The sequence below is a fragment of the Rhinopithecus bieti genome, unplaced genomic scaffold (assembly GCF_001698545.2).
Source record: "Rhinopithecus bieti isolate Rb0 unplaced genomic scaffold, ASM169854v2 scaffold_35950, whole genome shotgun sequence".
NCBI classification, from domain to species: Eukaryota; Metazoa; Chordata; class Mammalia; order Primates; family Cercopithecidae; genus Rhinopithecus; species Rhinopithecus bieti.
In genome coordinates this window covers 149,067-162,316 of record NW_016815506.1, presented here as the reverse complement: position 1 = coordinate 162,316, position 13,250 = coordinate 149,067, and the positions used below count along the sequence as shown (strand labels likewise).

At 44.4% G+C, this 13,250-nt stretch overlaps 1 protein-coding gene across 9 annotated transcripts in view; it reads left to right on the top strand.

The window, feature by feature from the left end:
- Positions 1-13,250, top strand: part of SARNP (SAP domain containing ribonucleoprotein) — an 82,778-nt gene that overhangs the window by 60,373 nt on the left and 9,155 nt on the right. For 8 of the 9 annotated variants that reach the window (XR_001881699.1, XR_001881700.1, XM_017853299.1 and 5 more), the window contains one exon: positions 12,012-12,101. Coding sequence is in view for 7 of the 9 variants with exons in the window: in XM_017853299.1 (XP_017708788.1) it covers positions 12,012-12,101 (90 nt within the window). In the remaining 2 variants the exon portion in view is untranslated. Of the gene's footprint in view, positions 1-5,976; positions 6,035-12,011; positions 12,102-13,250 lie in introns of those variants that run through there. The other variant, XM_017853300.1, reaches the window with a different exon arrangement.

The following is a 13,250-nucleotide window of genomic DNA, read 5'->3' as shown; positions in this document are numbered from 1 at the left end:
AAATTTCAGCTTCCCTCTACTGACTTCTTGACATTTCTGCCAGGCTCTGCGTCACTTATCCTTAAAAGCAGCAGCTCCTTGGCTTTTAAGAGAGGGAGATGGGGACTTTTAATAGAAACTTGATTTCTGGGGGTCTCAAGTGTGAAGCCTTCATTTCCTCTACCTGCCTTGCTTTGTCCTACAATCAGCTAGAGCAAGACCAAAACGACCTCCTCTGGGGTTGAAGAGGAGTGGGGGTTGGGGAAAGAGCTTGATTTGGACAAGAGAAAGAAAAGGTGGTGGAACCTAGTGAGCGAGTAGTTCTTACCTGACTGTGTTCTTGGGCTTCAAATCCTGTGAAGATAAGAGGAGATACGATTCCTGATGTTCTCTTTAAAGTTCCTAGCACCCTACCAGCCCTAGAAAGTTGATACTGATCTCACACTTGAAAGAGACTATTGAGAGTAGGTTAAGATGGTTATATTGGGGAGGTGTGTTAGGTGTATGTGTGTGGATAGTGTTAGAGTGTCTCTACCATGTTATTTGCTAAGGTGGTGTACTTGCTGCTAGTCTAGTCTCTCACCTTCATCTACTTAAGCTCTGTGCATTGATTTTTGGGACCACCGTATGTTCTGTTGTCTGGCTGGCATAAAGGCTCGGGAATAAACAGTTTCAGAAACTGGGGCAGGAGAGGTGACAGCTGTGTTTTTAAGCATCCAAGTGTTTCTGAGAGAATAACCATCAGTTGCTGTCATTCATCCTGAGAGTATGAAATTGGAAGCTCGCTTACCCTGGAGTGTTTCATAACCTTTACCTCTGGGAAGTCAAGACCATGTCATCATTAATCTACCATCGCCTGAAAGCCCCCAGGCTCTGCTTTTCATCCTGCCATCAGTCATGTGGCACTGAGATTCAAGAAAAGTGGCCAAAAGCCTCCCTCTTTTCCTTTTTCCATACTACCTTGCATTCCCTTGGAAATCAGACTGGCCTGAGAACTATTAACATCTTAATATGGTAACTCATTTACAGAGGGGGGCAGTTATTTGTTATTTTTGTGAAATATGACATCTTAGCTCTCTGTCAGCCTCTTTTCTATCACTCTAGGGAAAAGACTTCTGAGGGGGGAAAATAATAGCAGTACCTGAGCTCCCCTGAAATGCTTCTTGCTGCTTGTAAGGATTTTTCTCACTGGACTCTTTAGATTGGAATTTCTGCTTCTCACGCATGGTATAAGGAGGGATGATAAGTGAGTGAGCTTGTTACACTTGACCAGGAACAGTGCCTGGCTTGGTTAATTCTTTTGGTTGCAGAGAATAACGATGTTTCGTATTTGAATCCAGTAAAAGTACTCATGTTTTATGTTCTTAGGAATTACTGAGTTCAAATTCCCTAATGATGCTTGGGTTACACTTTGCTTTGTTTATCCTAGTTTCTTATTATATGATCCGGAGTGGCACTGGTAATAAGATTGAAGAAGGTGGGCCGGGCGCGGTATCTCACACCTGCAATCCTAGCACTTTGGGAGGCTGAGGCGGGTGGATCACCTGAGGTCAGGAGTTCGAGACCAGCCTGGCTAACATGGTGAAACCCTGTTTCTACTAACACACAAATACACACACACACACACACACACACACACACACACACACCCTCCCCACCCCACCCCACCCCAGCCAGGCATGGTGGCACGTGCCTGTAATCCCAGCTACTCGAGAGGCTGAGGCAGGAGAATCACTTGAACCTGGGAAGCAGAGGTTGCAGTGAACCGAGATTGCGTCATTGTACTCCAGCTTGGGCAACAAGAGCGAAACTCTGTCTTTAAAAAAAAAAAAAGATTGAAGAAGGTGATGAAGAAGGTGAATGCTTTCAACACACAACCCATGGGGTGCTAATTAAATCAAATTGGACCCCTTTTGGCAGAGTAAATAGCCATGGCACACAAGCAAGGAGCAGTATTCTTTATTGTATTTAGGTTAAAATTAGTAAGATTCGAAAAATGTTCTCATGAATTTGAATCTTGAAGACACAGGTTGGGTTTAGAAAATAAAGTTAGAACTCCATTTTGGGTAGACATAGTAAGGGTACTCTGCTATAAAAAGGGAACAGACACTTTAGAGAATATCTGTGGTATTCAGCTGCCAATTGTTGCATCCGATCTTACTTTTGCAACTTACTTCCTGGCTACAGTATATATGCCATGGAAATCATTGCTAAGAAGCCTTAATTTAAAATTTCTAGTTATAGGCTGGGTGTGGTGACTCACGCCTGTAATCCCAGCACTTTGGGAGGCCGAGGTGGGTGGATCACTAAGTCAGGAGTTTGAGACTGCCTGGCCAACATGGTGACACCTTGTCTCTACTAAAAAACAAAAATTAGCTGGGTGTGGTTGCAGGCACCTGTAATCCCAGCTACTCGGGAGGCTGAGGCAGGAGAATCATTTGAACCCAGGAGGTGGAGGTTACAGTGAGCTGGAATTGTGCCATTACCCTTCAGCCTGGGCGACAGGGCAAGACTCTGTCTCAGGGAAAAAAAAAAAAAAATTCAGGGTCGGGCATGGTGGCTCGTGCCTGTAATCCCAACACGTTGGGAGGCTGAGGTGGGTGGGTCATGAGGTCAGGAGATTGAAACCATCCTGGCTAACACGGTGAAACCCCGTCTCTACTAAAAATACAAAACAAAACAACAACAACAACAAAACTAGCCGGGTGTGGTGGCAGGCACCTATAGTCCCAGCTACTCGGGAGACTGAGGCAGGAGAAAGGCCTGAACCCTGGAGGCGGAGCTTGCAGTGGGCTGAGATCTCGCCACTGCACTCCAGCCTGGGTGACAGAGGGAGACTCCGTCTCAAAAAAAAAAAATTCTAGTTGTAACCTGGTAACTCTTATCCCATCTCTTTTTTCTTCTCAGGACAGTAAGTATTTTAATGTTTATAGAGGAGTACCTTCTAAAGAGACCAACAGCAACTTTGTAACTAACTGCACTTCATCTTGCTTTCTAAATTCCTATCTCTGTTTCTGTGTGTTTGCTTTTCATCTCTGGATCTCATGTTTCTCTCTCACCTCAATACTTCTGGCCTCTCTCTTCTAATAGAAAAACAAGTACTCCTCACCTTACAATGTGGGTTATATCCTGATAAAAACTCATCTTAGGCTGGATGCAGTGGCTCATGCCTGTAATCCCAGTACTCTGGGAGGCCGAGGCAGGCGGATCACGAGGTCAGGAGATCGAGACCATCCTGGCCAACATGGTGAAACCCCGTCTCTACTAAAAAAACACACACACAAAAAATTAGCCAGGCATGGTGGCGGGTGCCTGTAGTCTCAGCTACTGGAGGGGCTGAGGCAGGAGAATGGCGTGAACCCGGGAGGCAGAGCTTGTAGTGAGCTGAGATCGTGCCACTGCATGTCAGCCTGGGCAACAGAGCGAGACTCCATCTTAAAAAAAAAAAAAAAAAAAAAAGACCATCTTAAAGTCAAAAATTCGTTTAATACACCTAACCTTTTGAACATCATAGCTTAGCTAGTTGACCTTAAACATGCCCAGAACACTTACATTAGTCTACAGTTGGGCAAAATCATCTAACACAAAGCCTATTTTGTAATAAAGTGTTGAATGTCTCTTGTAACTTATTGAATACTGAAAGTGAAAAACAGAATGGTTGTATGGATACATCATGTACAGTTTCTACTGAGCATGCATCGTTCGCTGTTGTAAAGTTGAAAAATCTTAAGTCAAAGCATCGTAAGTTGGGGACCATTTGTATGTTCAAAATCACTTGCTAAAGACAGGCCAAACATTTGGCTCCAAGCCTTATGGCAGCCAGTAGAAAGGGAAAGCACAGTTGCGCTGTTTATGGTTATTTACAGGATTCAGAAGGTAAAAACTTAACAAGTTGCCTAAGAAAAGCATAACTCTTTTGGATCTGGGGGCTAGAAAGAAAATTTCCCTCATGAGTCCTCATAATGCAGTTATGTAAAGAACAGTAGTATACACCTTTATAGTAACTTGGTGAATTCATAAGCCTCATGAAGTTAAGGATCATATTCCTTAACTTTATCTTATTCGTCTCTGTATTCCCAGTACCTGACCCAAAGTAGATACTCATTTGACTAGTGAATGAACGAATTAATTTTATGGCTGCAGTGCTATTGAAAATGTTGATGTCACATAATTCAGTGAAAGAGATTCTGCAGGGGCCTTTAGAGAACCTGGGATTGGATCTACATAGATAGATCCAATCCTCTCATATATTACCTTAAATAGATATCTTTTATTGGTAGTCATTAATTATTAGGGTTTATGAAATCAGTAAAGCCTAGCAGCCCAGATTTTCAAGGTCTGAGAAAGAGAAGATAGTTTGACCTGGCGTGATGGCTCACACCTGTAATCCCAGCACTTTGAGAGGCTGAGGCGGGTGTATCACTTGAGGTCAGGAGTTTGAGACCAGCCTGGCCAACATGGTGATACCTCATCTCTACTAAAAATACACAAAATTAACTGGGCATCGGGCTCACGCCTGTAATCCCAGCTACTCGAGAGACTGAGACAGGAGAATTGCTTGAACCCAGGAGGCAGAGATTGCAGTGAGCCAAGATTATGCCATTGCACTCCACTCCACCCTGGGTAACAGAATGAGACTTTGTCTCAAAAAAAGAAAGAGGCTGGGTGTGGTGGCTCATGCCTGTAATCTCAGCACTTTGGGAGGCTGCGGCGGGCAGATCACCTGAGGTCAGGAGTTCAAGACCAGCCTGGCTGACTTGGTGAAACCCTGTCTGTACTAAAAATACAAAAATTAGCCTGGTGTGGTGGTGGCGGGCACCTGTAATCTCAGCTACTCCAGAGGCCGAGGCAGGAAAATCTCAAGAACCGGGGAGTCGGGGGTTGCAGTGAACTGAGATCGCACCACTACACTCCAGCTTGGGCAATAGAGTGGGACTTGGTCTCAAAAAAATAAATAAGAGGGCCTGTCACGGTGGTTCACGCCTGTAATCCCAGCATTGTGGGAGGCTGAGGCAGGTGAATCACCTGAGGTCAGGAGTTTGAGACCAGCCAGGCCAACATGGAGAAACCTTGTCTCTACTTAAAGTACCAAAAAAAATTAGCTGGGCATGGTGATGGGCACCTGTAATCCCAGCTACTTGGGAGGCTGGGGCAGAAGAATCGCCGGAACCTGGGAGACAGAGGTTGCAGTGAGCCGATATCGCGCCATTGCACTCCAGCCTGATGACAGAGTGAGACTCCGTCTCTAAATAAATAAATAAATAAGGCGGGGGGGGAGGGAGGGAGGGAGATGGTTAATAGGACTTTGTGGAGAAGACTGATTTTGTCCAGTAACTGTTCTTCCACAACCCAAAATTTAACCCTTAGTCATCTGTCCAAGTATATACTCATTTTTCTTGCAGCTAAAGGGAGTTTTATTGTTGCCTTGGTAATGGATCTGATTCTTACCAGCCTTTGGTGATTTCGCTCATTTATTTATTTGTTTATTTGTATTTGTATATTTTTGAGACAAGATCTCACTCTGTTGCCCAGACTGAAGTGCAGTGGTATGACAATGGCCCACTGCAGCCTCAACCTCCTTGGCTCAAGCAGTCCTCCCCCATCAGCCTCTCGAGTCTCGAGTAGCTGGAACCACAGGCATGTACCACCATGCCCAGCTAAATTTCTTTTTTTAAGTGATGGGATCTCACTATGTTGTCCAGGTTGGTTTTGAACTCCTGAGCTCAAGCAATCCTCCCACCTCGGCCTCCCAAAGTGCTTGGGATGGCAGGTGTGAACCACCATACTAGGCCACCATGATTTCACTTCTTATCTAGAAGAATGAATGGCATTGTTAGCTTAAATTTTGATTGTGATCTCAAACTTAGTTTCAAGGACCAGGAGCAATACGGCAATAAAAGTAATAGCTAACATTTATTAAATACGTTTTATAGTTCCTGTGTGCAAATGTAATTTGTATCTTAGAGCAGGCTTGAATGTCTGTCTTTTCTCTTCCAGGTATTGTTTTCAAGGGCTCAGTTTGGAACTGTATTCTACAATGGAAAATACAATGATAGTAAGGGTATTTGGTTTTATTAAATATAGACCCTGGGGCTGGGCATGGTGGTTCATTCCTGTAATCCCAGCACTTTGGGAGGCAGAGACTGGGAGGCAGAGGCGGGTAGATTGCTTGAGCTTAGGAGTTCAAGACCAGCCCGGGCAACATGGTGAAACCCTCTCTCTACAAAAAATACAAAAATTACCTGGGCGTATTGGCTTGCGCCTGTGGTCCCAGCTGCTTGGGAGGCTGAGGTAAGAAGCTCCCTTGAGCCTGGGAGGTGGAGGTTGCAGTGAGCCGACATCAAGCCACTACACTCCAGCCTGGGTGACAGAGCGAGACTGTCTCAAAACAACAACAAAAAAAATCAAAAAACAAAAAACCCCAAAAACTATGCTTTATGTTCTTATATAGGTACTCTCTCCTCTTTTGCACAGTTATTTCTCATTTTTATAAATGAGATCTTAAGGAAAGCAAACAAGGCAGGTATTGCACAGTTATTTCTCTTTTTTATAAATGAGATCTTAAGGAAAGCAAACAAGGCAAGTATTGGGTACCATGAGGGTTGCATATATTGAAATTACTGGCATCCGTCAGTTGCTTGGCTTGGTGTTTTAAATCTTGAGAAGGAAGAGGAGGGAGGAATTGAAATGTATGGATTAACCTGAACTTCCAATGCCTGTGTTTGGCCAGTAAGGACAGTTTTCTTTTTAATTTTGTGTGCAAGTTGTTTGTTTTTAGGAGTATAGATTTGATAGGAAATGAGGGCACTTCAGACTCAAGCACTTCTCTTCTCACACAGCAGTAGGCATGGGGAGAAAAAAGAGATTTGTTAGTAGTTGAGGATTTGAGGGAGGGTAGTGGGGGAGGGATGAAGAAGGGAAAGGTTTGCAAATGCATGTGACACTGAGCTAGAGGGGTCACTGCTGCCTGCAGATGCCACAACCCCATTTGTGCACTTGAGCATGGCCTGAGGGAGCATTGGCCTGATGAATGCAGAGAGACATGCGTTTTGATCGAGGTAATTTCCCTCAGATGGGTTTCGCCATCCCATGAATCAAAACCTGTCAGCAAGGAGCTAAAGATGGAGTGAAGTTTATTGTACATTTGTTTCCATGCGACACCGTCACGCTAGAAGGGTCAAGTGAGAGAGATCATTAGAACTGTGTTGATTTACTGGGCCCAGTTGTGCACTTTCCCTGCAGGGAAAGGAGGAAAGAGGCTTTAAGAGAGGAGCTGAGGGATGCTGGGTGGGGAGGGAAGGGCAATCTATTTGTGGGGAGTTGGGGGAAAGATGTATTGTTGTTGTTGTTGTTTCCCCTGGAACCCCTGATGGGTTTAGAACAGATGCTCTGCCTGTATCTCTGGAAGAGGCACCAAAGATCTTATTAAAGAGGGAAGCTAGACTGGGTGTGGTGGCTCATCCCTGTAATCGCAGCACTTTGGGAGGTGAGGTGAAAGGATTGCTTGAGTCCAGGAGTTTGAAACCAGCCTGGGCGACATAGCAAGACCCTGTCTCTATTTAAAAAAAAAAAGCCAGGCATGGCACATACCTGTAGTCCTAGCTACTCAGGAGGCTAAGGTAGGAGGATTACTTGAGCCCAGGAATTCAACATTTCGGTGAGCCATGATCATGCTATTGCACTACAGCATGGCAACAGAGTGAGGCCTTGTCTCTTAAAAAGGTGGGGAGCGAGGCAGGTGGCTAATGGAGAAATCAGACTCCCCATTTCAGGATATAGCAAAATAAAGAACCAGGAGCAAAACTGGCCCGCACATTCCAAGTGGACATACATTGGGGGAGGGCGTGGCCTCAGGGTTTGTGCTAATATAATCTCTGAGTTTCAAAAGTCTTATCTCCTTTGTGATTTGAACTTGCTGAAGTACTGCTAGTGCTAAATTGAATGGGAAAAAAGTTTATAATGGTAGTTTAACAAGATAGTGGTCTAGTCTTGCCTCTCCACAAGAAGAGAGCCTCCATTTATTTTCCTGAAAACTGTTTCCTACTTGGCCAGGAGACTTAGTGAAGATATATCAACTAGAACATTCTAGAGGTTCTCAATTTGAAATCTCTATTTATATTCTATATTCACTTTATCTTAGTGGTAGTAGATCAAGAAAACTTTCCCTCTTGACTTTGTTAGTAAAAAATGTGGTGGGACTTAATGTTTGTTGGAAACCTTATTCTTTTTTTTTTCTTGTGAGACGGAGTCTGGGCTCTGTCACCAGGCTGGAGTGCAGTGGTGCGATCTTGGCTCACTGCAACCTCCGCCTCCTGGGTTCAAGTGATTTTCCTGCCTCTGCTTCCTGAGTAGGGACTACAGGCGTGTGCCACTATGCCCAGCTAATTTTTGTATTTTTTTAGTAGAGACAGGGTTTCACTGTGTTGGCCAGGGTGGTCTCAATCTCCTGACCTTGTGATCTGCCTGCCTCGGCTTCCCAAAGTGCTGGGATTACAGGCGTGAGCCACTGCGTCCAGCCTTATTCTTATTTTTAGCCTTATTTTTTTTGAGATGGAGTTTTGTTCTTGTTGCCCAGGCTGGAGAATGTCGTGATCTCTGCTCACTGCAACCTCCGCCTCCTAGGTTCAAGAGATTCTTCTGCCTCAGCCTCCTGAGTAACTGGGATTACAGGCATGCATCACCACACCTGGCTAATTTTGTATTTTTAGTAGAGATGGGGTTTCTCCGTGTTGGTCAGGCTGGTCTTGAACTCCTGACCTCAGGTGATCCACCCGCCTCGGCCTCCCAAAGTGCTAGGATTACAGGCGTGAGCCACTGCACCCAGCCTAATTTTGTGTTTTTAGTAGAGACGGGGCTTCTCCATGTTGGTCAGGCTGGTCTCGAACTCCCAACCTCAGGTGATTTTAGAAAATCCTTCCTGGAATTTTCCCAAAGTGCTAGGATTGCAGGTGTGAGCCACTGCTCCTAGCCCCTTATTCTTTTATTACATCTCAACAAATAGAATAGCCAATGAGGCAAAATTAGAAACAGATTCAGCTGAGAAAAACATTAGTACGAGATTACTAACTGGAGCCCTTTCCCTAGATACTGTTATTTATAAATTGTAGGTATATGGTACGCTAGAAAGAAGGGGTCCTAGTATTCTTGACCTGATTATTTGAGTGAAGTAATCAAAATTTACAAGTTTTTTTAGCTAAGGGTTCTGATGATCCTTCTTCCTTCTGAATTAAGCACTTAATTGTCCTACTGTTCTTCCAAAGAAATACTTAAGTGAGATACCTTGAGGAGGTGGTAAAGCTAAGAAAGTGGATTGCTGAGTAAAATGTCCTGGATTCCAATCCTTGTATTATTTGTGAAATTTTGGGTGAGTCACTTAATCTCTTCAAGACTCAGTTTTCCTGTCTATGGAATGAATTTAATTATAGTGCCTACTCCATGGGATTATTATAAGAAGTAAATGATGCCAGGTACAGTGGCTTACACCTGTAATCCCAACACTTTGGAAGACCGAGGCAAGAGGATTGATTTGAGCCCAGGAGTTCAAGACTAGCCTGGGAAACATAGCGAGACCCCCCTCTCTGCAAAAATGAAAATAAAAGTAGTAAATGAGCCTGGGTGCGGTGGCTCACGCCTGTAATCCCAACACTGTGATTAAATGATAACTTGTATAGGATTCTTAATTGCTTTGTAACCATCATTCTTTCTTAGGTCCCTTCCTACTCACTAGAAAGCAGATGCAGCAAAAGGGAGAAAATGAACATCTTTCTCAAGCTGAAAGAGTTAAAGACCAAGACAGTACTCCTGCCTGCTGTGTTCAGACAGGTGGACTAGTTAAACTGAGTACAGAAAGCTGGATAGCTGCCCTGCTTTTAATTTGTACAGGTGGCTGCTGTGGCCACAGGGACAAAGGCAACTCCTTAGTTGGGGTTGAGAGTAGAGGCATTGAAAAATTCCTGTGTTTCTGTAGGTCTTTTGGTTACCTTTGCTTTTGACCCTGTAGTTTTGGGACACCCAGAGAGACAGCCTGCCTATGGACTGTAGGAATATAATTTCCTTGGGGTTTAAAAACAAATCCAGCTCAGAAGCACCACACAGACATTCTTTAAAAGTTGGGTTGAGGCCGGGTGTGGTGGCTCACACCTGTAATCCCAGCACTTTGGGAGGCTGAGGCGGGCGGATCACCTGAGGTTGGGAGTTCGAGACCAGCCTGGCTAATTTGGAAAAACCCCGTCTCAACTAAAAATACAAAATTGGCCGGGCGTGGTGGTGCATGTCTGTAGTCCAGCTACTCAGGAGGCACAGGTTGCAGTTAGCTGAGATTGTGCCACTGCACTCCAGCCTAGGTAACGAAGTAAGACTCTGTCTCAAAAAAAAGAAAAGAAAAAAAGTGGTTTGTTTGAACTCTTTTGAGATGGAGTCCCGCTCTGTCACCCAGGTTGGACTGCAATGGCATGATCTCAGCTCGCTGTAACCTCCGCCTCTCGGGTTCAAGCTATTTTCTTGCCTCAGCCTCCCAAGTAGCTGAGATTACAGGCACCTGCTGCCATACCTGGCCAATTTTTGTATGTTTATTAAAGACAGGTTTCACCATGTTGGCCAGGCTGGTCTCCAACTCCTGACCTCAAGTGATCTGCCTGCCTTGGCCTCCCAAAGTGCTGGAATTACAGGTGTGAGCCACCGTGCCCTTGTTTGAACTCTTCTGATCTGTCCTTCTGTTGGGTTAACTTATGTAAATAAAGTCAAAGAAACTGTCCTGCTCTTTAGTGAGGATGGGTACATGTGTAGGGAGTAGAAGGTCTCTTGAGATTATGAGAGAATGAGATCTTTGTATATATATGCCAAATTTTAGAAAATCCTTCCTGGGGGAAAGACACCTGAGGAGCCTACCTGATTTCAGATGTTTTCTAATCCTGAGGCTGAGCTTCTGATGACTGGTGATAAAATGTGAGGGGAAGGTGGAGAAAGAGAAAATAACTGTTAAAGTGGGCTAAATAAAGTGGTAGGGTTTAGGTTCTGATAGGAAAATATATAGACTCTTATACTGAACAGTGTTGGACATGAATGATGTCCAACACGTAGGATAATGGCCAGCTCCAACTCATGGTAAACTGAAATATTCTCTCATTCCCAGGCAGACATCATGAGTTTCACAGTTGGAAAATGTCCACAGCATCTCTCTTAGAGAGTTGACCGTGGCTGTCACCTTGATTGACCTGTTTTAAGAATCATTTCAAAGAAGCCTTCTATGGCTTTGCTGGGTGTTTCAAGCAAATAAGTTTTTCAGAAATACCACTCTGGTCCTCTTCCCCTTTCTTTCCTTGTTAATGTGTAAGCAGTGTTCAACAAGTAGTTTGGGTACCTTCTAACTAGGTGTTATTAGGTGTAACTGGGTGTTAACTCAGTGAAACCTTAGTTTTCCATATCCCTCAACTGCCAAAATTGCTTGAGCATAGAAATTTGTTTTATGGGTGTTTCTTACTGTTTATTTTATTTGTTTATTTTTTTGAGACAGAGTCTTGCTCTGTCACCCAGGCTGGAGTGCAGTGGTGCAATTTCAGCTTAGTGCAACCTCTGCTTCCCAGGTTCAAGCAGTTCTCTGCCTTAGCCTCCCTGGTAGTTGAGATTACAGGCGGCTGCCACCTCACCCGGCTAATTTTTTTGTATTTTTAGCAGAAATGGGGTTTCACCATCTTGGCCAGGCTGGTGTTGACCTCCGGATCCACCCGCCTCAGCCTCCCAAAGTGCTGGGATTATAGGCGTGGGCCACCATGCCCGGCCTCTTACTGTTTATTTACTCTACTTGTCTTATGAGTATTGAGGCCCTGCCTAAAATTAAGTTTTTAGTCATTCTAGGTACAATATAGTATATGCTAGCTTATTCAGTTTCTTACGTATCTTATCTCTTTATGTGATCCTTAGTTCTTGGTGCAAGGTTGGTTAGAACCTTGTGACCAATAAGTTATCATTTCATTCCCATTTACTTGGTGAATGGAGGCTAGTTTGTTTCAGTTCTTTCCTTTGTTCCTGAACAGTCTGAAGATGATGAGAAACTGAAAAAGAGGAAGGAGCGATTTGGGATTGTCACAAGTTCAGCTGGAACTGGAACCACAGAGGATACAGAGGTAAAAATATACCTGGAATGCTTTATAGACCTTGAAGGGAAATTAGAGTGAATAAACTGAATGGAGAAATATTGTTTCCCCACCTATTTATATTTATTTATTTATTTACCTATTTAAGTAGAGATGGGGTCTCTGTTACTCTGGAAGTGAGTGAATAAACTGAGTAGAGAAACACTGTTTTCCCACCTACTTCTTATTTATTTATTTAAGTAGAGATGGGGTCTCATTCTGTTGCTCAGGCTGGTCTCAAACTCCTGAACTCAAGCGATCCTCTGCACTCAGCTCCCAAATTGTTGGGATTATTATAGGCATGAGCCACTATGTCTGGCCACCCATCTACTTCTTAAGTGCCCAAATATTTTGCCTTTTTCTTGATAAATTTTTTTCTGGATGAAGTGGCAACACTGAATTCCATCAATATACTTAATTCAGTGTTAGAGTCTGTTAGACTAGTGGCAAAGAGTATAACGTTTGGAATCAGGTAGGCTTGGATTTTAAAAGTGGCTCTGTGCTGGGTGTGGTGGCTCATGCCTGTAATCCTAGCATTTTGGGAGGCTGAGGCAGGCAGATCTCTTGAGCCCAGGAGTTTGAGACGAGCCTGGGCAACATGGAGAAACCCTGTCTCTACTAAGAATACAAAAATTAGCCAGGCATGGTGGCACACACCTGTAGTCCCAGCTACTCAGGAGGCTGAGATGGGAGGATCACTTGAGCCCAGGAGGTCAAGGCTGCAGTGAACCTGGGTGTCGCCACTGTACTCCAGCCTGGGCAATAGAGTGAGACCCTGTCTCAAAAAAGAAAAAGGCGGCCGGGCATGGTGGCTCATGCCTGTAATCCTAGCACTTTGGGAGGCTGAGGCGGGCAGATTGAGGTTGGGAGTTCAAGATCAGCCTGGCCAACATGGTGAAACCCCATCTCTACTAAAAACACAAAAACTTAGCTGGGTGCAGTGGCGTGTGCCTGTAATGCCAGCTACTCTGGAGACTGAGACTTGAGAATCTCTTGAAACTGGGAGGCAGAGGTTGCAGTGAGCCAAGATCATGCCACTGTACTCCAGCCTGGGCTACAGAGTGAGACTTGGTCTCAAAAAAAAAAAAAGAAAGGCCGGGCGCGGTGGCTCAAGCCTGTAATCCCAGCACTTTGGGAGGC